We start from the raw sequence: 19,730 nt of genomic DNA on the forward strand, positions 1-19,730 counted from the left end.
ACGGGACTTTGCGGCTCTTCCGGGTTCTGCGGAGCAATTAGTGCGAAATCCGCGCAGACGCTGCGCGGTGAAGAGGGACGTCGCTCCGGCGTAAGGTCAGTGCGAAAACGCTCCATGTCACTGAAGGGAGATGACTAGAGGAAATAGCAGAACTCGTTAGTGTCTTTATATGTTTAGGAAAAAAATAGTTTGTGTTAAGAAATTTAGAGAGCAGCTTGAGTCAACTATTTTTTAAAAATGATGATACAGCAGGAGTGTTACAACTTGTTCAAGACTAATGTAGTACAATCCTGTACAGAGTTACTGCAATCTAAGTCCATTGATTTGAATACGTTTAGACTGGAGCAGTTCCGAATGGGATTCCGCTGTTAATTTTGTATGATCTAGTCAAAGACAGATATTTTAAATTCGATTTCATGTGCACAAAACTGGAATGTGTTGCAAACACTGGAGTAAAAAAAAAAAAAAGGACTCAAGTCTAAGAAGACCATGAAACATTTAAGTTTGAGGCCATAAAGAACAAAACAGAATTTGCAGAGTTTTGCACATTGGGAATGAAAAATAACAAATACAAAACAGAGGGATAGGGTTGGCTAGACAACAGCATATTTTAGAGAAAAATCCAGGGACTTCAGAAATCTAACCTTACCCAGAGTGCACTTCAGTTATTAAGCCTGGATGTTAACTGATGCATGAATCAACATGGAAATATGAGTTCTGCCTAGGAAGGTTAAGAGTCTCCGTGCAGGATGAAGATGAAAAAAGCATGATGGCAACCATGGCTGATTGTTTTTCATGTCATCCATATACTAGTCCTAAATCCTTGTTTACAATTTCATAAACAGAGAATGCTGTAGAGGAGTAGACTTCCTCTGAACATGGAAATACTACAGCAAGCACATTTAATATGAATGTGAATGGAAGCACAAAATCATGAAGATACACTTTGGCTGATGAGCAAAATTCTGAAGTCCAGGTGGTCATATCTGAGCAACTTTGTTCAACAGGAGGCGTGTCTTGGGATGCAGGATGGGTTGCTCATCACCTAGTAACATTTCCTTGATTTTACCTTTTTAGAATTTCTGGAATGGAAGACAATCTGAAAAGACCAGCATAAAGTTGAAATATAGCTGCCACATAGTAAAACAATCCATAGATGAGAGGAAACAATGTTGTGGAAATCTAGTGCCTCCTCCCCTTCCCAAGGACCGTGCTTCTGAATGTAGACACATGATGTCGCTCTTGTCTTCAAAATCTTTTTTGGAAACTAAAGCAAATAGATCGCCCCACCCTCAGATGGAAAGCAAAGCCCTTGATGAAAGAACACAGGGAAAGCCACGGAACACAATTTATTCAACTCAGCCTTGTTCCTGTGATGGGGATTTCTATGTTTTCAGAGCAGCACGCCTTTACAAAAGAATTCATAATGTGAGGGAACGGAATATTTTTGCCATCACTCTTACAAAATTTGACTTGATGGGGAGAAGGAAGCTGCTGCAGCTGGTCCTGCTCTACACAGCTTGTTTGACAATAAACGGCCAGCTCCATTATTCAGTACTGGAGGAATCCCAGCATGGCACCTTTGTGGGCCGCATTGCCCAGGATCTGGGACTGGAGGTGAGTGAACTGGTGCCTCGGATGTTCCGGTTGGTTTCCAAAGACCACAAGGATTATTTAGAAGTAAATGTTCAGAATGGGATTTTGTTTGTTAATTCCAGGATAGACAGGGAAGAGCTGTGTGCCCAGAGCCTTGTTTGTGTAATCCACCTGGAGGTGATTGTGGATAAACCTCTACGGATCTTCCATGCAGAGGTTGACATCAGGGATATAAATGACAATGCTCCAATTTTCCCTGTAAATAATCAGAAACTGTTTATTTTAGAATCTAGGCTCCCTGGCTCATACTTCCCGCTAGCGGGAGCTTCGGATTCAGATATTGGTTCAAATAGCCTGCTTACCTATAAACTTAGTTCCAATGATTATTTCCAGCTTCATGAAGAAAAGCACAGTGACCGTAGTAGGTCTCTAGCACTTGTGTTACAGAATGCCCTGGACCGAGAAAAACACTCTGAACATCATTTATTACTCACAGCCGCTGATTGTGGACAGCCAGAGCTCAGTGGCACAGTACAGTTGGAGATAGTTGTATTAGATGTAAATGATAATGTACCTTCCTTCAACCAGTCTGTATATGAAGTTCTTCTGCCAGAAAACATCACAGAAGGGACCTCTGTCTTTGCATTAACTGCTTATGATTCGGATGAAGGAACTAATAAAGAGATACTGTATTCATTTAGCAATACGATGCCCTCTCAGTTAAAACGCCGTTTCTCTATAGACTCTAACACAGGAGAAATTAAAGTGAAAGGAGAGATAGATTTTGAAGATACTAATTTGTTTGAACTGCAAGTTGAAGCAATTGATCAAAGCCCATATCCCCTGGTTGGACACTGCAAAGTACTGATCCATGTTTTAGATGCGAATGACAATATCCCAGAGCTGTCAGTGACATCCCTGTCTGTCCCAGTGCCTGAGGACTCCTCAGTAGGGACTGTGGTAGCTCTGATCAGTGTCTTTGACAGAGACTCTGGTGTCAATGCACAAATAAACTGTTCCCTCTGGCCATCTAGGCTTCCCTTCAAGCTGATGTCTACCTTCAAGAATTATTACTCACTTGTGCTGTCTGAGCCACTGGACCGAGAGCGGGTGGCCGAGTATAGTTTGGTGGTGCTAGCTCAAGACCAAGGGGACCCCCCACTGTCAACCAGCAGCAGCCTGGTGGTGCCAATAAGCGACGTGAATGACAACACACCCACCTTTGCACAGCCTTCATACACAGTGTTTGTGAAAGAGAACAACCCTCCTGGTGCTCACATCTTCACAGTGTCTGCTTCAGACCCAGATGTGGCGGAGAACGCCTTGGTCAGCTACTGGCTGGATGAGAAACTCTGGCCACTGTCGAGCTACATCTCAGTGCATTCAGAGACTGGGAAACTATATGCACTGCAGCCATTGGATTATGAGGAGGTGAAGCTGCTGGAGTTCCAGGTGCATGCCAAGGATGCCGGGCTGCCCTCCTTGTGTGGCAATGTGACTGTCCAAGTCTTCGTGCTGGATGAGAATGACAATGCACCTACAGTGTCCAGTCCTGCTGAAGATACCCCTGCTCTGGTGAAGGTGCCAGTGTCAGCTGGGCATGTGGTGGGCAAGATCCATGCCCTGGATGCTGATTCGGGCTACAATGCCTGGCTTCGCTATGAGTTGCATGATGTATCCAGCAGCCCCTGGCGGGTGGGCCTTTACAGTGGTGCGATCAGTACCACGCATGCTCTCGAGGAAGCAGAGGGCAGCAACAGCCAGAGCCTGCTTGTTCTGGTAAAGGATCACGGCAAGCCAGTACTGTCGACCACAGCCACTTTCAGTGTATCACTGGTGGCCAGCGCCCAGGCTGCTCAAAGTGATGCCCGCCTCTCTAGGACAGGTGGGAACATCAAGCCCTTTGCAGACACCACCAATCTCTATCTGATTATCGCCATCTGCTCAGTGTCCAGCTTGTTCCTGCTGGTGATCCTCTTGTACGTGGCACTACGATGCCAGAGCCAGGCCAAGGAGGCAGTGATGTATGGCCCTGGCACAGCCACACTTGTGTGTGCCAGTGAAGTGGGCAGTTGGTCATATTCTAATCGCCACAGCCACATTCTGGCAGGGGTAAGTGGGGAGGCTGGTGCTAAGAGTGACCTCATGGTTTTCAGTCCCAACATTCCTGTCCTTGCTGTGAATGGAGAAGTGGGAAATGCGAAGGACCTTGTTCCACTTTCCCCTGGAGAGGTGAGTAATGTAGAGTCCTTATGATCACTGAAACGAATATTTTATTTTTTCTTCTGGTGTGGAAATACTGAACCATATTTCTGGATCATGGGACAGCCATTTCACATAAATGGGGGAGTCTTGTATCTCAGCACTCTACTTAATATTGAACTGTTCTCCCATTTATTGATTTTCATGTTTATGTTTTGATCCTGGCTCAAGGCATGATAATGTTGCTCAAACTAGAGCAAAAACATTCCCACTCTCTGTAATTATTGTGATCTTGGATGGACCCCCACTGAATGTATTGCAAAGAGGGGAGGACATGAGGTTGTACTATTCTTGGTTGCTGAAGTGAGGAAAACTTCATGAGCTATTTAAGTTATTTAACTCTTATATGTACTCTGTGATGAAGATCTTAAAAATGCTTTAGGAAAATGTACCAATATAGTTTGCTGGAGTTGTCCCAGATCAAAACTTGATGATCTGTCCCTGGTCTGAAGATTGCTGACATGGATGTGCATGCTTCATGCTGGTGGTTTGGTTTTTTAGCTGTAAATTAGTATGAGTTTGGATAGGTCTGCATTTCTTTGAGCTGTGGTCAAATTTCAGTCATCATCTTGCACTGAAACATTATATTACCAGTTTCATAAATATTGGGTAAGATCCAGATACTGTTGGACTAAATTGGCCCTGTTTTTTCATGCTACAGAAGGAGGTGGTAGAGTGGTAGAATGCCAATGCAACAGGTAGTGGTTATGATTTTCAAATGTAACGTTAACAGCTCCTTATAAGTGGAAAGCTACAGATAGGCATGAATTCCCATCCTTAATTTACTCAATTTTCTCTTGCAGGGAGGTTTTACATAGGGGAGCATAAAGAATGTGAACAATCAAATATATGGAAGCTAATTTCAAAAGTAATATCTAAACCAAGAATTCCATAAAGGAAATGGATAGTGTTGAATTCCTGGCTGCAGGGACAAAACCTCTCCTTAAATATTGGGTTGGCTAAATTTTCCAGTGGTAGAATGGAACATTTCTGCCTCTCTCCTCCCATTGTTACTCCTGGAGCTACACTATGGGGGACCCAGAGGAATGCTGGGGGGTGGGGGTGGTAAACAGAGGAAACTGCCAGTTGCGTCTTGATCCAACAGACTATATGTTAATCTTTGAGTAGTCTGCTATTACCATCAGCTGTAATGTGAATGTTACTTATGGTTCTAGATGGCCTGCATTAAATGGCATCTTAAGATGAAAGAATCCTAGAATTTGACACTCTGGGCTTGTCACTTAGTAAATATTTAGCAGTACTAGAAATAGATTGATAAACATTTTGCCACTCATGGCACTATGATGCTAGCCATATACACAAGTGTATGATACATACAACATTTATTTTTCAACATCAAGTGGAGATTTGTTGCTGAGTTATATTGTCTTGTTGATTTGATGGATTATTAGCTAGTGAATACTTGTCAAATAATCTTTATTAAGTAGTCTAAAGCAAAAAAAACGAACATTGTCAAGCATGATCTGATAGTGGAAATATAGAATACATTGTGATGAAAGGGCTGGTAATTTGTTGATTAAAACATATTATCTTGTTGTTCTTAGTGCAATTATGTAAGAATGGTCTTGGGAAACGGCAAATCGTGGGTGTTATTTAGCATTTAAATGAGAATGGGCAAGAAAAAAATGACTTTTGATAATATATGTACAACCTCAAGTGCCTTCATTTGTTCTGCTAATAAGAAAAGTGAAACTGAAGAATAGAAAGCTCTGAATGACATGGTTATTTAAGTAGTTGTGTTTCTGTGCTCTTTGTTTACTAATTGCTAGCTGATTTTGCCCTGTCCTGGATAGCCCAGGCCAGCCTGATCTCGTAAGATCTTGGAAGCTAAGCAGGACTGGTCCTGGCTATTATTTGGATTGAAGAACACTAAGGAATACCAGAATCGTGATGTGGAGGCAGATGTGGATGGCAAACAACTTCTGAACGTCTCTGCCTTGAAAACCCTATGGGGTCGCCATGATTTCACTGCAAAAACCCTATGGGGTTGCCGTAATTTCACTGCAACTTGACAACAAAAAAATTATTTAATTTTTTTGTAATACTGACACTATTATAATAACTAGAAAAGTAAAGAAAGATGAAGCAGTGCAGATTGGCCAGACTCCTTCCTAGGGAAAAGAGCTCCAGATTCTTGTGCTCCTCTGTTTAGTCAGAGCCTCTTCTTTGACCCAGACTGTTTCTGTTTATAGAAATGAAAGTGAAATTAAAGGACAATATTATATGGAGGGTCATATTTCAGATGTTTCCATGAAAACTTTCCTTATTTCCATGAAGAGCGTCCTTAGTTCATTTTAATGAACATGTTTTAACAATGGCCAAACCCAAAATGTTTTGAGGAATCAGGACTTCTAAAGGGAACAGTAATCCAAGGCAGCAAAGCAAATTAGGCTGTAAGAAAAGCTTGAATATATTTAAGAATGTATACTGTATTTAATAAGGATATTTTACTGTGCTCATTTTTATGCCTCATCATTTCTGACTTGTGTAGCCCTGCTCAGACTGAAAGTACTTTGATCTAAACTTATTACTATTTAATTTTTTGTTTATTATTTAAAGTTGATAGGTACTCCATCTAACCTGTTGATTCTCTATTGTCTTTTAAAATATCATTAAAGTACCTGTGGAGTTGTAGGTAAACTTTACAAGGAATTACACTGGCAAATGTTATATGTAAACTGCTTGTGAATTCTAGACTACGGAAGGAAAATGTGTATGGCATTTATACCAATTGTCACAAGATGTCGCTACCCACTTAAAAGTGAAATGCTCCTTTGAGATGAAGACCAGAGCCCCTCCCAGTTGTACAGTAAGAACAGAAACTGTCAGACAACAGGATGGATACAATGGATTAGTTACAAGGGTTTTCCTGGCATTTAATTTCAACATTTAAGAGGGGATTTAATTTTTGGGAACAGGAATGAAATTTACCATTGCTATGGTCATTTTGCTCCATCGTTGTTTGGCAAGAAGGCGACTGCTGCAGCTGTTTTTTCTCTGCATGACTTGGAAGATGGGGAATAACCAGCTCCATTATTCAGTGCCAGAAGAATCTCAGCACGGCACCTTTGTGGGCCGCATTGCCCAGGATCTGGGGCTGGAGGTGAGTGAGCTGGTGCCTCGTATGTTCCGGATGGAATCTCAAGGTGGTGGGGACTACTTAGAGGTAAATGTCCAGAATGGGATTTTGTTTGTTAATTCCAGGATAGACAGGGAGGAGCTGTGTGTCAAAAGCCCTATTTGTGCCATTCATCTGGAAGTGATTGTGGATAAACCTCTGAAGGTCTTCCACATAGAGGTAGAGATCAAGGACATAAATGACAATGCTCCTGTATTCCATCAAAAGGAACAGAAAGTCTTTGTGTCTGAATTGAGAACACCTGGCTCATTTTTCCCACTGGAGGAAGCATCTGATGCAGATATTGGTCCAAACTCTCTCATCTCCTATACAATCAACCCCAATGACTGCTTTACTCTTGATGTTAAGAGAAAACATGATGAAAGCCAATTATTAGGACTCCTTTTAAAGACCTCTCTAGATAGGGAGGTCAAAGCTATGCATCGTTTGCTGCTCACAGCCACCGACGGGGGCAAACCAGAGCTCAGCGGCACTGCTCAGCTGGTGATTGTTGTGCTTGATGAGAATGACAACGCACCAGCCTTTAACCAATCTGTTTACAAAGTCCAAATGACAGAGGATGTTCCAAGTGGGTCATTAGTGATTAACTTAAATGCCACAGACCCAGATGAAGGAACAAATAAGGACATTAGGTATTCCTTTCAAAATAATGTACCTACTAATTTAAAAAATATATTTAGCTTAGATTCTGTTAACGGAGAAATAAGAATAAAAGAAAAAATAGACTTTGAGGAAAATCATCAATATGAAATAAAGGTCCAAGCGAGTGATAAAGGGAGCAATCCAATGACAGGGTACTGTAGTGTTGTGATTGAAGTGCTGGATGTCAATGACAATGCCCCTGAGATGTCACTGAAGTCTTTGACAGTGCCAGTGCCGGAGGATTCCACTCCAGGGATGGTGGTGGCCCTGATCAGTGTCTCAGATAGGGATTCTGGAGCCAATGGGCAAGTGACGTGTTCTCTGCAGCCTCCTGGTCTTCCCTTCAAGCTGGTGTCCACCTTCAAGAATTACTACTCAATGGTGGTTGGTGAGCCCCTGGATCGGGAGCAGGTGGCGGAATACAGACTGGTTGTGACTGCCAAAGACCAAGGGGTACCATCACTGTCAGCCAGTAACAGCCTGGTAGTACCCATTGGTGATGTGAATGACAATGCGCCCACTTTTGCTCAGCCCTCTTTCACAGTGTTTGTGAAAGAAAACAACCCTCCTGGTGCTCACATCTTCACAGTGTCCGCTTCAGACCCAGATGTGGCAGAGAATGCCTTGGTCAGCTACTGGTTGGATGAGAAGCAATGGCCATTGTCGAGCTACATTTCAGTGCATTCAGAGACTGGGAAGCTATATGCCCTGCAACCTTTGGACTATGAGGAGGTGAAGCTGCTGGAGTTCCAGGTTAGTGCAAAGGATGCTGGGTTGCCCTCCTTATGTGGCAACATAACCATTCAAGTCTTTGTTTTGGATGAGAATGACAACTTACCTGCAGTATTTCCTCCAGCTGAAGATACCCCAATTCTGCTAAAGGTCCCAATGGCAGCTGGACATGTGGTGGGCAAGATTCATGCCCTTGATGCTGACTCAGGCTATAATGCATGGCTGCGCTATGAACTGCATGAGGCCACCAGTGGCCCATGGAGGGTGGGACTGTACAGTGGAGAAATCAGCACTACACGTGTCCTTGATGAGGCAGAAAGTGATTTTATTCACCAGAACCTTCTGGTGATGGTGAAGGACCATGGGAAGCCTGTGTTGTCAGCTACAGCTACCCTAAGTGTGTCACTGGTGACTGGTAATCAAGCAATCCACAGTGATGCTCATCTTCTCAACATGGGAGGGAGCCCAAAGTCGCTGGTGAACAATGGCAACGTCTACCTCATCATTGCCATCTGCTCAGTATCCAGTTTGTTCCTATTGGTGGTCATAGTGTATCTGGTCCTGAGATGCCACTGCCAGCCCAAGGAGGTAATGACATATGGTCCTGGCACAGCCACACTAGTATGTGCCAGTGAAGTGGGCAGCTGGTCATATTCAAATCGCCACAGCCACATCTTGGCAGGTGTAAGTGGGGAACCTGGTGCCAAGAGTGACCTCATGGTTTTCAGTCCCAACATTCCTCCTCCTCCAGGAAGTGAGAAACAGGAGCAAATTCTGTATGATTCATCACTACAGGTGAGTCATATATTTTGAGGAAAAATTGGTATTCTTATTGTATCTCATTATAGCAATTGTATATTATATTTCTGTGCTTATTGATAATGATTTATATGGTTGCACGGAGGCACGGACTTTTAATCTTTCAAAGTCACGGGAACGATTTATCACGGGAAAGTTTATCACGGGAATGATTGTGATTATTGCCATCCCTTCTTGCCACAGCTCAGACAGGGACTTAACTTTCAACACAAAATTATATTATCTCTGCTGTAAGAAGTGACTATATTTCACCAATTCATTATTTTAATTTATGTTTGAACTTTAAGATATTCCTTCAGAAGGACTTCAGAGAGCAATATGCATTCAGTGATTCAGCTTGCTAATTTCATTATGTCTTTTCTGTATGCCATCTCATTTTGTTTCTGAGAATACAGGTTTGTAAAACAGATCCACAAACAAATCACAGTTCTTGGATCCAGCCCATCACTACTAACACTTCATAGCTTATGATTAGTGATTTCCAGTCAGGTGGCACCTCTACATCTCCTTCAGATATGGCTGTTAAGCATAATGGCAATCAGATGAGCGTTTGAAAAGGCAGCTATATCCTGCCCTGACCTGGATGTCAGATCTCGAAAGCTAAGCAAGGTTGATTTGACTGTGGTTAGTACTTGAAATCCTTGAAATACCCAGTTGGGTATGTTGGAGAAAATGCTCTTCCTGACATGGCAGTTCTGAATATGCTGATTTTTTTTAAAACCATGACTGGGATTTGAGCATTTGATCTCCCCCCTGCCAACCCCGACTTCAGCAGTACATGCATGTGAAACTGCTTGTCCTCTTTTGCATTTGACATGTAGTTGTATTTTGCTTTAGCTTTTCCCTGTAAGGCAGCTGTAGTTTGACATTTGTCAGTAACGTCCAGTCCTGCCCTGCCTATGGGATGGGGTTGTGGTGATTGGATGGGGAAATATTGAGGTAAGGCATAGAATTGAAATGCTGCCCTTTCCTATTTGTATGAGAGCCAGTCCATCTTTCTGACCTGTCTTGCACTGCATGGCCATTTCAGCAAGGTGGACTAAACGAAAGATTGCTTCAGAAATGGAGTAGAAAGAATGAACAGAGGATAACAGCTCTCCCAGCACAACCTATTTTTAAGGAGTAGGACAATTGCATACAAAGCAATTATTGTTTCGCTGATGGCCATTTGGTTGGATCCAAATTAGTCACAGTTCAGATTCGAGGCACTTCCACTCATGCAAGGGAAGGGAGTGGGTTTGCACAATTTCTGATGATTTTATCCTCAAGAAACAACCTTTCGCACCATTTCCTGTGCTGTCCAATCCTCAGGAGTGACTTTTCTGAGGATGTGTATTATAGGGCACTGCGTAAGGAAGGGGAAGGTTGGGAAGATTTGTTCTATGAGTGAAGAGGAGTGCATTGTAATTTTTTTTCATTGATATTTATCAATGTAAAATTAGAGTCATGTCCAATTTTGTCACAGTCATATATTAAAATTAGTTAGGCACGGGAGTTTGTTGTGCATGATCAGGGAAATTTCTAGATTCATGACATACTGGAAAAACAGATTGCTTGCAAACTCTGGCAGAAGAAATGAAGCTGGACCCTACTACCTTTCTTTTTTTGGATTAAGGCTCCTCATTTATTGAAAAAGAACGGTAAGATCCATCTAAGAGTATCTCTATAACAGGATTTATGAGGCTCACTTTGCACGGTGTGGGTGTGTGTACTCACATAAGTGTCAAGCATGCGGGTTCAATGACGAGTCGAAGTTGATACAAAGACTACGTTTATTGATAGACCGAAACTTTGGTGTAACAGGTTCTTGAGAGTAATGCTGCCAATACATTGATACAATACTTTTAAGGCTTACTTCAAAAGGATTCCAAGGGATGGGGATGCGGGGTAGCACTCACACATAAACTATCATAAATGTCTACGTTCCCATAGTGTTATCAGGACTTCGTCCTTGCTTTCTCCAGATGTCTCGTACTCCCTTACAGGAATGTATGGGAAGGTGCTGATTACTTAGTTTCAGTTCTCACTACTTCTAATTTTAAGCCATAAAGCAAGATGGGGGAAGGGAAAGAATAACAAGCTAACAAAGTTGGATCCTCCATGATACTTCACAGACCAGGTTTAGACAGGACCCTATAACAATTATCAATGGAATTTCACCATGCTTCACAATGAGTGCATAACTATGTAATTTAAGCAGATTATGAAACTACAATACTGACAGTATCAATATACAAATTTTGATTCTTATACACTCAATCCATGATTGAGTGTATTATGACATTAATATGGAGATTATGATATTAATATGGAGATTATGATATGGAGATTATGATGTTAATATGAAAAGATTATGATATTAATATGGAGTTTTGAGGATTATGTTCAGTCCAGAAATTGTGAACATTGTACTAGAGACAAAGGTTTACAGACCAAAACCTGGAATTGCACTAATTTATTATTTTTAAAATACTGTGGAAACCTAGAATAATAAATATTAGATAAAGAATTCAGACTGCAGTTGCACATTTCTTATATGTGAAGGGTGGCCAGTATGTTCCTGCAGCCATCTGTTTTCACTGCTAAATTGGTATCCTAATTATTCTACAGGTCCTGTTTGGACCAATTGCTTTCAACCAATGTGATGAGCAAATTCAGGCAATGTTTCTGCACCATATTTTGGGGGCCCCAAACTGTGTAAGCCATGTGACCATGAATTCGGAGGCAGGGCAGAGTGTTTTAGAGATCAGAGGTTGGCTACTAACCCTGCAGTATTGACTGTAACTCCATTAAAGGGCAGAATGCCTTAGCTATGTGATATACATGCTGAGTCCTCCCTAACTAACTGGGTCAGATTTAATTTTGTGGAAAATACAGTCTATTGGTATGCCTCTTGATTCTCTCCTTCTCCGGTGGTCTGGACAGTGGGTCGGTCCGACTACTGGGTATAGGCTCCTCCTCCTCGTCACAGGGTCGGGTGCTCCAATCGATCCGGAGGGGGAGTGGCCTACACCACCCAGGACGCGCCAGTTTTTCTCCCGGCCCTGCACGAGGCAGGACGGTTTTTCTCCAGGCGCTTGCTGAGGAGCGCAGAAGATCCGGATTATTGAAATAAAACACAGACCGGAAGCGTTGGGATCGGTCCCAACAACGCCGGTGGCGGCAGTCTGCAGGGTTTACTCACAAGTAGACCTTGAGCGAGCGGCAGACGCCCGCAGCACTTCGTTCCCTCACAGACCAGAAGCGTTGGGATCGGTCCCAACAACGCCGGTGGCGGCAGTCTGCAGGGTCTACTCGCGAGTAGACCTTGAGCGAGCGGCAGACGCCCGCAGCACTTCGTTCCCTCACAGACCGGAAGCGTTGGGATGGGTCCCAACAACACCGGTGGCGGCAGTCTGCAGGGTCTACTCGCGAGTAGACCTTGAGCGAGCGGCAGACGCCTGCAGCGCTTCGTTCCCTCGCAGACGCGATTGGAACCAAGCGGGAAGGAAAGAGAGGAGGCAAGCGGAGCGGCAGCGCGGTAAGTCACCCTACAGCAATAGGGCTGCGCGCGGATCCACGGGGCTTCAGAAGGGTCCCCATGCTGCCTGTGTTGTCTCTCCTTCGGACGGCCTAGTCGTGTAGACTTGGCAAAGGAGCGAGAGAGAGAGGCCTCTGAGGGGGTTTGTTCCTGACTGGAAGGCAAGATACACAAAACCCCGTTAGAGGGCGCAACGGAGGCATTCTGTCCTCCATTTGAGCCTTTCCCGCTTCTTTTTTAGTTGCATTTGCCTTTCCTTCCCTTATAGGGACGTGAAAAGCAACAAAATGGCGACTAGCTCTCACAGCAACTCACCCAGCGAATTTGATCTACCTCTTCTGTCAGGGGCTCTGACTCCTCAACAGGAGGCTCAGAATCCTGACCTCACAGGAGAGGATGCCAAGTCAAATTTAGTCCTTTGGCTTAAGAAAGAGCTGCTAAAAGAGTTGGGACAGGACCTTTGTCAGCAGCTGGACTCCCCTGCTTCCCTACAGCCAAAAAGGAAGGATGGAAGGAAAAGGGGCAGAGATACTAGTCCCAGTGGCACTATGGAAGGACGCTCTAAGATCAAGCCTCCTTTGGGTTTGGACTCCCCCCTCCTGAGCTCAGCTGAGGAATCAGAAGACTGAGCAGTCAGATAAGGAGGAGGGTGCACTGTCAGACGAGGAGGAGCAGACTGACACTGTTCAATCTAGGCTCTTTCCTTCTGAATACTATTCAAAATTGCTTCCCAAAGTACTGAGGACCCTCAACTTTGTACCCACTCCTAAAGAAAATGAGGAGTTGGATCCTGATCTCCCCACAGGTTCAGGGGAGATGATGCCAAAATTGAGCAGTGCTCAGACAGGGGTTCCTTTGCCTGCGGCCTTTTTTGCCCTGGTCAAGGAGGAATGGGAACGTCCGACTAAGCCTAAAGCAAACCAACAGATTCTCTCCAAACTTTATTCTCTTATTCTACAGGTTACTAAGAGATTAAAGTTACCAACAGTGGATGACCCTGTAACTAGCCTGATTTCCAATTCGGTCCTTCCTATGGACGCAGATGGTTTACCCAGGGATCCATGCGATAGGAGGATTGAGCAAGCCTTACGCAAAGAGTTTGAAGCGACATCTTGGGCCATCAAGGCAGCCACTACGTCTTCATTGTTTGCCAGAGCAATGTGCACGTGGTCTAATAACTTGGCAGCAGCAGACAGTGGAGCTCCTAAGGAGTTCAAGGACGAGCAAAAAAAAAAAAGATTGCTTTATCCGCTGCCTTCGTGGCAGATAGTTCATTAGACACCATGCAACTGGCGGCCAGAGCCATGGCATGTGGGGTAGCTGCCAGACGCAACATTTGGTTGCGTAATTGGGAGGTAGACACTGCAGCCCAGGCCAGGGTGGCAGCGGTGCCTTTTAAAGGAACCTTGTTGTTCGGGGAGGGTCTAGATAGATACCTCATTGAGAACAAGGATAAAAAGAAGGTTTTACCTTCCAAGAGTAAAGAGTCGAAACAGAGGAAGTCCTTTCCTTCCTTTCGAGATTCGAAGAAACCATCCAGACCAGGTCCCTTTCGTCCCTTCAGAGGGAAGTGGCAGCAGAAGGGGTGTGATCCCAAACCATACTATTCTGGGAAGTCAGATCAGGGTTCCAAAAATCCCTCCAAGAAAGGAGGATCCCAGTGACTATGCCTCTCACCAGCCGACAAACAAAATAGGGGGTCGTCTTTCCCTTTTCACAGACATCTGGAACCAGTCAATCCAGGACAAGTGGGTTTTAGAAGTAGTGGAACAAGGTTACGCCTTGGAATTCCACTCTCTTCCCCCCAACCATTTTCGAGGGGTTCCCCGGAAAAAAGATTTATCTACTCACAGAGCAATGTTGTCGGCCATTCAGCACTTGGTGAATATAGGGGCAGTGGAGGCCGTCCCGGTACTTCAACAGGGTTTGGGGGTCTACTCGGTGATATTTTTAGTTCCAAAAAAGAGCAGGGAGTTCAGAACCATCCTGGATCTGAAATGGCTCAACAAGTTCATCCTGACAAGACATTTCAAGATGGAGACAGCCGTTTGGTCTGAAGTCTTCGCCCTGGGTATTCACAAAAATTCTGGTGACCCTGGTGGCGGAGCTGAGATTGCAGGGTGCGGCCCTATTTCCTTACCTGGACGACATCTGGTGAAGGCAGGGTCCCACCAGCAATGCCTGAAGGGCATGCAGCAGACAGTGACCATGTTGCGCTCTCACGGCTTCGTGGTGAACCTAGAGAAGAGCAATCTTCTTCCCTCTCAGAGGCTAGTGCATCTGGGAGTGGAAATAGATACAAAGGTGGACAGAGTCTTCTTAACCCCAGAGAGACGGGAGAAGTTGTGCCTCCTTCTGCAAGGGGTGTTACAGCAACCGAAGGTGTCAGTCATGAAGTTAGCACAAGTCTTAAGGATGATGGTATCCTTTCAGGATCTACTGTCTTGGGCCAGATTCCACACTCGTCCCCCACAATTTTTTCTGCGGCCTTTTCAGGAGATTATAGGGAACAAAATTCCCAAACTGGTGACATTACCGTTAGAGGTGACGTCCCAGTTACAGTGGTGGTTGAACCCGGGTCTTTTCAGTCCAGGTTACCCGCTTCGCGAACCTCAGAGGGTTTGCATGACTACAGATGCCAGTTTATGGGGTTGGGGGGCTCACTCACAGGATCAAATGATCCAGGGTCAGTGGGAGCCTCACGAGATGAAGTGCAGTATCAACTTCCTGGAACTCAGGGCGATCCGGTTAGGGTTGCAAGGGTTGCAGGCAGTTCTGAGGGGTCACCATGTCCTGGTGAAAATGGACAACTCAACCGCCAAAGCATATGTAAATCGACAGGGAGGAACCAGGGTGAAATCCCTTCATGCCGAGGCGAAGGTTCTCTTCGAGTGGGCCGAAGTCAATCTCCTGTCAATCAAAGCGGTGCATGTTCCAGGGAAGGACAATCGGCTAGCGGATTGGCTCAGCAGACGCTGGCTGGACCAAACAGAATGGAGGTTACACAGGGACACCTTCAGTCTTATAGTGGACAGGTACTGACCAGTGTCGGTGGACTTGTGTGACACAGCAGAAAATTGCCAAGTGGACAGGTTCTTTGCCAAGGTCAGAGACACAAGGGCAGAAGGAACCGATGCCCTCAGCGCTGCATGGCCGACGGGACTAGTGTATGCCTTCCCGCCCCTTCCTCTATTACCCAGGGTGTTACAGAGGGTGGTGGAACTAAGGGCGGAGATGGTGTTGGTGGCCCCCTTCTGGCCGAGATGGTCATGGTTCCAGGAGCTTCTGAGGTTGTCTATTCAGCCTCCTTGGCGGCTGCCGGGGAGGGACGACCTTCTGACACAGGGCAACATGTCTCACCCTCAACCAGACATGTTGCAATTGACAGTTTGGAGGCTGAGCGGTTGCAGCTCAAGGAACTAGGTTATAGCACCAGAGTGGTGGACACTATGTTGGCATAGCGTAAGTGTTCCACTAATAGGATATACAATACCACCTGGAAGGTTTTTGCTTCGTGGTCTACCTTACGGGGGTGGGATCCGATGAAGGTGAATGGTATTCTAGGTTTTCTTCAGGAAGGGGCAGACAAGGGGCTTTCTACCAGCACGCTACGGCGTCAGGTGGCGGCCATATCGTCTATACAGGGGGTGCGGGGGCGTAAATCCTTGTCAGCGCATCCGCATATTAAACAGTTCCTGAAGGGTGTTGCTCTCCTTAAGCCCCCACAGGTACATAGATTCCCCTCGTGGAAGTTGAATATAGTACTGAATGCCTTGTGTGGGCGTCCCTTCGAACCTATGGCTTCCTGTGGACTGAAGGAACTGACTCTAAAAACAATTTTTCTAGTGGGTATCACTACAGCACGGAGAGTGTCTGAATTAAGGGCCCTGTCGGTTGACAAGGAGCTTTGTGTTTTCCATAATGAAAAGGTGGTACTGAGACCAGACCCATCTTTCATTCCTAAAGTTAATTCTGTTTTTCATAGGTCCCAGGAGTTGGTTCTTCCAAATTTTTGTCCCAATCCCCAGTCTCCCAAGGAAAGGGAGCTGCACTGTTTAGATGTTAGGAGGGCACTTAGTTTTTACATTGATCGCACAAAAGACTGGAGGAAGTCTGATGCATTGTTCGTTTCGTTTAGCAAGAAGTCGCAGGGACGACAGGTCTCCACTTCCTCCCTTAGCAGGTGGCTACGGGAGTGCATTGTTTTGGCTTACAAGGCCCAAGGTCAAACCCCTCCAGATGGGATCACGGCCCATTCTCTAAGGGGTGCTGCAACATCAGCTGTGTACCGGTCTTTTCCGTCCTTAGAGGCTGTGTGTAAGGCAGCGACTTGGAAATCGGTACATACCTTTACCAGACACTATAAGGTGGATAAATGGGCTTCAGCGGAGGCGGCCTTTGCACTCTAAACAGGGAAGCCGGTCCCGCCCGGGGATGTTCAGCTTTGTTACGTCCCAGTAGTCGGACCGACCCACTGTCCAGACCACCGGAGAACGGAAGATTGGTATCACTTACCGTGAAGCTTCCTTCTCGGTGGACTGGCAGTGGGTCGGTCCGGCCCGCCCGTTGAAGTTGAGCGGCTTCCTGGGTTTTGGAGATGGATTCTGGAGCAATGGTGCTTTCCCTGTGGGGAGGATATTACCTTTGCTTTGCTTGACAATGACTTTTTCTTTCAATCTGCCATTTTGTATGGTGTGTTGAACTGTGATAAACTAATCTTCTCATTTATTCGTTTCTGTACGTGAATGGGGAGGTGGTGAAAATTTTTATTATTAGGGGGATGCGGCTTGGATACAACTGGCGCGTCCTGGGTGGTGTAGGCCACTCCCCCTCCGGATCGATTGGAGCACCCGACCCTGTGACGAGGAGGAGGAGCCTATACCCAGTAGTCGGACCGACCCACTGCCAGTCCACCGAGAAGGAAGCTTCACGGTAAGTGATACCAATCTTCCGTTATGTTCGAAAACTCTCAAGCTTTTAAATCTCTGAAACAGACATTTGGATATTAAAAAACAAACTCTGCTCTTTAGCAAGCAGGACATGCTTCCCGCTCTGGAGTTTGGTATCATACCTGATCATGAGGTTCTAACATACTATTTTTCACACTTAACATCTTCTCAATTATGTTTTTATGCTTGTGAGGTTTAATGCTCTCTCCACAGCAGTTCTTTTTGGAATATTTGCAAATGTTCCTTATCATGAAAGACTTTGTCTGTGTAAAGTCAAAAACCTCACATCTGTATCCCATGTTTGTTCTACTGTGACTTCTGTGTTAAAGTGTGAGATTCTTTAATTAGTCCTCTTTTGCACAACTTTCATGGATATACCAATGAGGGACTTGTTTCATATTTTCTGTTGGATCAGCATCCTTGTATTACTCGTTCAGTAGCAAGGGATCTTCTAATTACTATGAGGATTTGGGAGCATAAAGTAAAATCCTCAGTTGGGGAATTTCTCCCTTTGTAACACTATAATGGTACTTGTTTTCATTATTTTGTTGTGTTTATAATTTATGGCAATAAAGGTACTCAACAGAACTGAATTCAGTCAGATTTTTCTTTCTTCCTTTTTTCTTATGACAGAAAAGTATGTGACTATGAGCTTCCCCCCATTAAGTGTTAATGTTTTAAATAGCTCAATGAAAAGAAGAACAACTGCAAATGTGATTTGAAAAAAGAGCATATATTTTTATCCTGGAAACATAAAAATGTCAGTTGATCAATATCTTTGAACAGTTATTAAATGATGTTTATATATGTATCTTGTACAGATAAGTGTAATGACTTTTTAATCGAAATCAAGGAATAATATCAACTGGGTAATATGTGACATTTAAAAACTTCCAAAACATCTTTTTAATGGGCTACGCAGATGGTGACTGATTGCTTTGGTTTGGTTACATGTACCTTATGTTCCACAGCTATCATTTATATAAAATGCATGAAGAAATTCAGTACATTCATAGAAGGGGAAGGTTATGGACCCCTATTGAAGGCAACTATTGAAATACTTCTATAATGATGTACAAGACATTTGGAGGACTCTAAACACTATGCAGAGACTACACTTCCCCAGCACCAATCCATCACTTGTATTGATTATTTCCTGTGGGCTAATAATATAACATTTAAAATTGATTGTGTAAAATACTACCCTATTGTTAGTTCAATACACTGTTATTCTGACTGCTAAAAGTATGAAATCTAACTCTGTAATGCAGCAATTCAATACTATGTTATTACAAAATGTGAAACAAAAGAAATATCATGGCAGTCAAACAAGGAAAAATGCCAGGACCAGATGGTCTTTTGGATGTGTATGAAATCTTACAGTCTCTACAAAGTACAATGAACTCTATCTTAAAGGAGTGGAAGAAGCCTAAGACAATGAAAGAAGCTAATATTGTATTGATATCCAAAAAGGGACAGGACTTAACTTTGATAAGAAATTATAGACCATTTTAATTACTTAATAATGATTATAAATTGTTTATTACAGTTTTAATGGTAAGATTGAAATGGATTTTACAAGGATTTATACATGAAGATTGGTGTTTTTTTTTACCTAGTAGACAGTTGAAGGACAAGGCTAGAATTATAATAGATACTTTGGAATATTTAGAGAAGCATAATAAAAAAAAACAAGTCCCACTGCTTATTTTGGACACAGAGAAAACTTTTGACAACCTGAAATAAAAATTTTTCCCCAGCGTTTTAGAAAATATGAATTTTGGAGAAATTTATAAAATGGGTGAAATCAATCTATACCTCACAGTCTGGCAAAAATAATTGTTAATGGAGACTTAACTAAACCATGTGTCATTCAAAAAGGAACAAGACAAGAGTGTCCACTCTCTCCACTTCTATGTATTTTAGTTCTTGATATATTGAACAGAGACAGAACAGGAGAAGATTGAGGGCCTATAGATTAAAAAAGAGATGTCTAAGTTAAGAGTGTTTGCAGATTATTTGGTATTAATTTTAGAAGACCCTTTAAGGG

At 43.8% G+C, this 19,730-nt stretch overlaps 1 protein-coding gene across 3 annotated transcripts in view; it reads left to right on the top strand.

Moving 5' to 3' along the window:
• Positions 1-19,730, top strand: part of LOC132582139 (protocadherin alpha-C2-like) — a 341,397-nt gene that overhangs the window by 21,907 nt on the left and 299,760 nt on the right. The window contains exon 1 of one of the 3 annotated variants that reach the window (XM_060253612.1): positions 1,452-3,481. The exons of the other annotated variants lie outside the window; for them this stretch is intronic. Coding sequence (XP_060109595.1) covers positions 1,477-3,481 — 2,005 coding nt within the window. The 5' untranslated portion in view covers positions 1,452-1,476. Of the gene's footprint in view, positions 1-1,451; positions 3,482-19,730 lie in introns of those variants that run through there. 3 annotated transcript variants of the gene reach the window in all.

This window comes from Heteronotia binoei, chromosome 14 (assembly GCF_032191835.1).
Source record: "Heteronotia binoei isolate CCM8104 ecotype False Entrance Well chromosome 14, APGP_CSIRO_Hbin_v1, whole genome shotgun sequence".
In the NCBI taxonomy this organism is placed as follows: domain Eukaryota; kingdom Metazoa; phylum Chordata; class Lepidosauria; order Squamata; family Gekkonidae; genus Heteronotia; species Heteronotia binoei.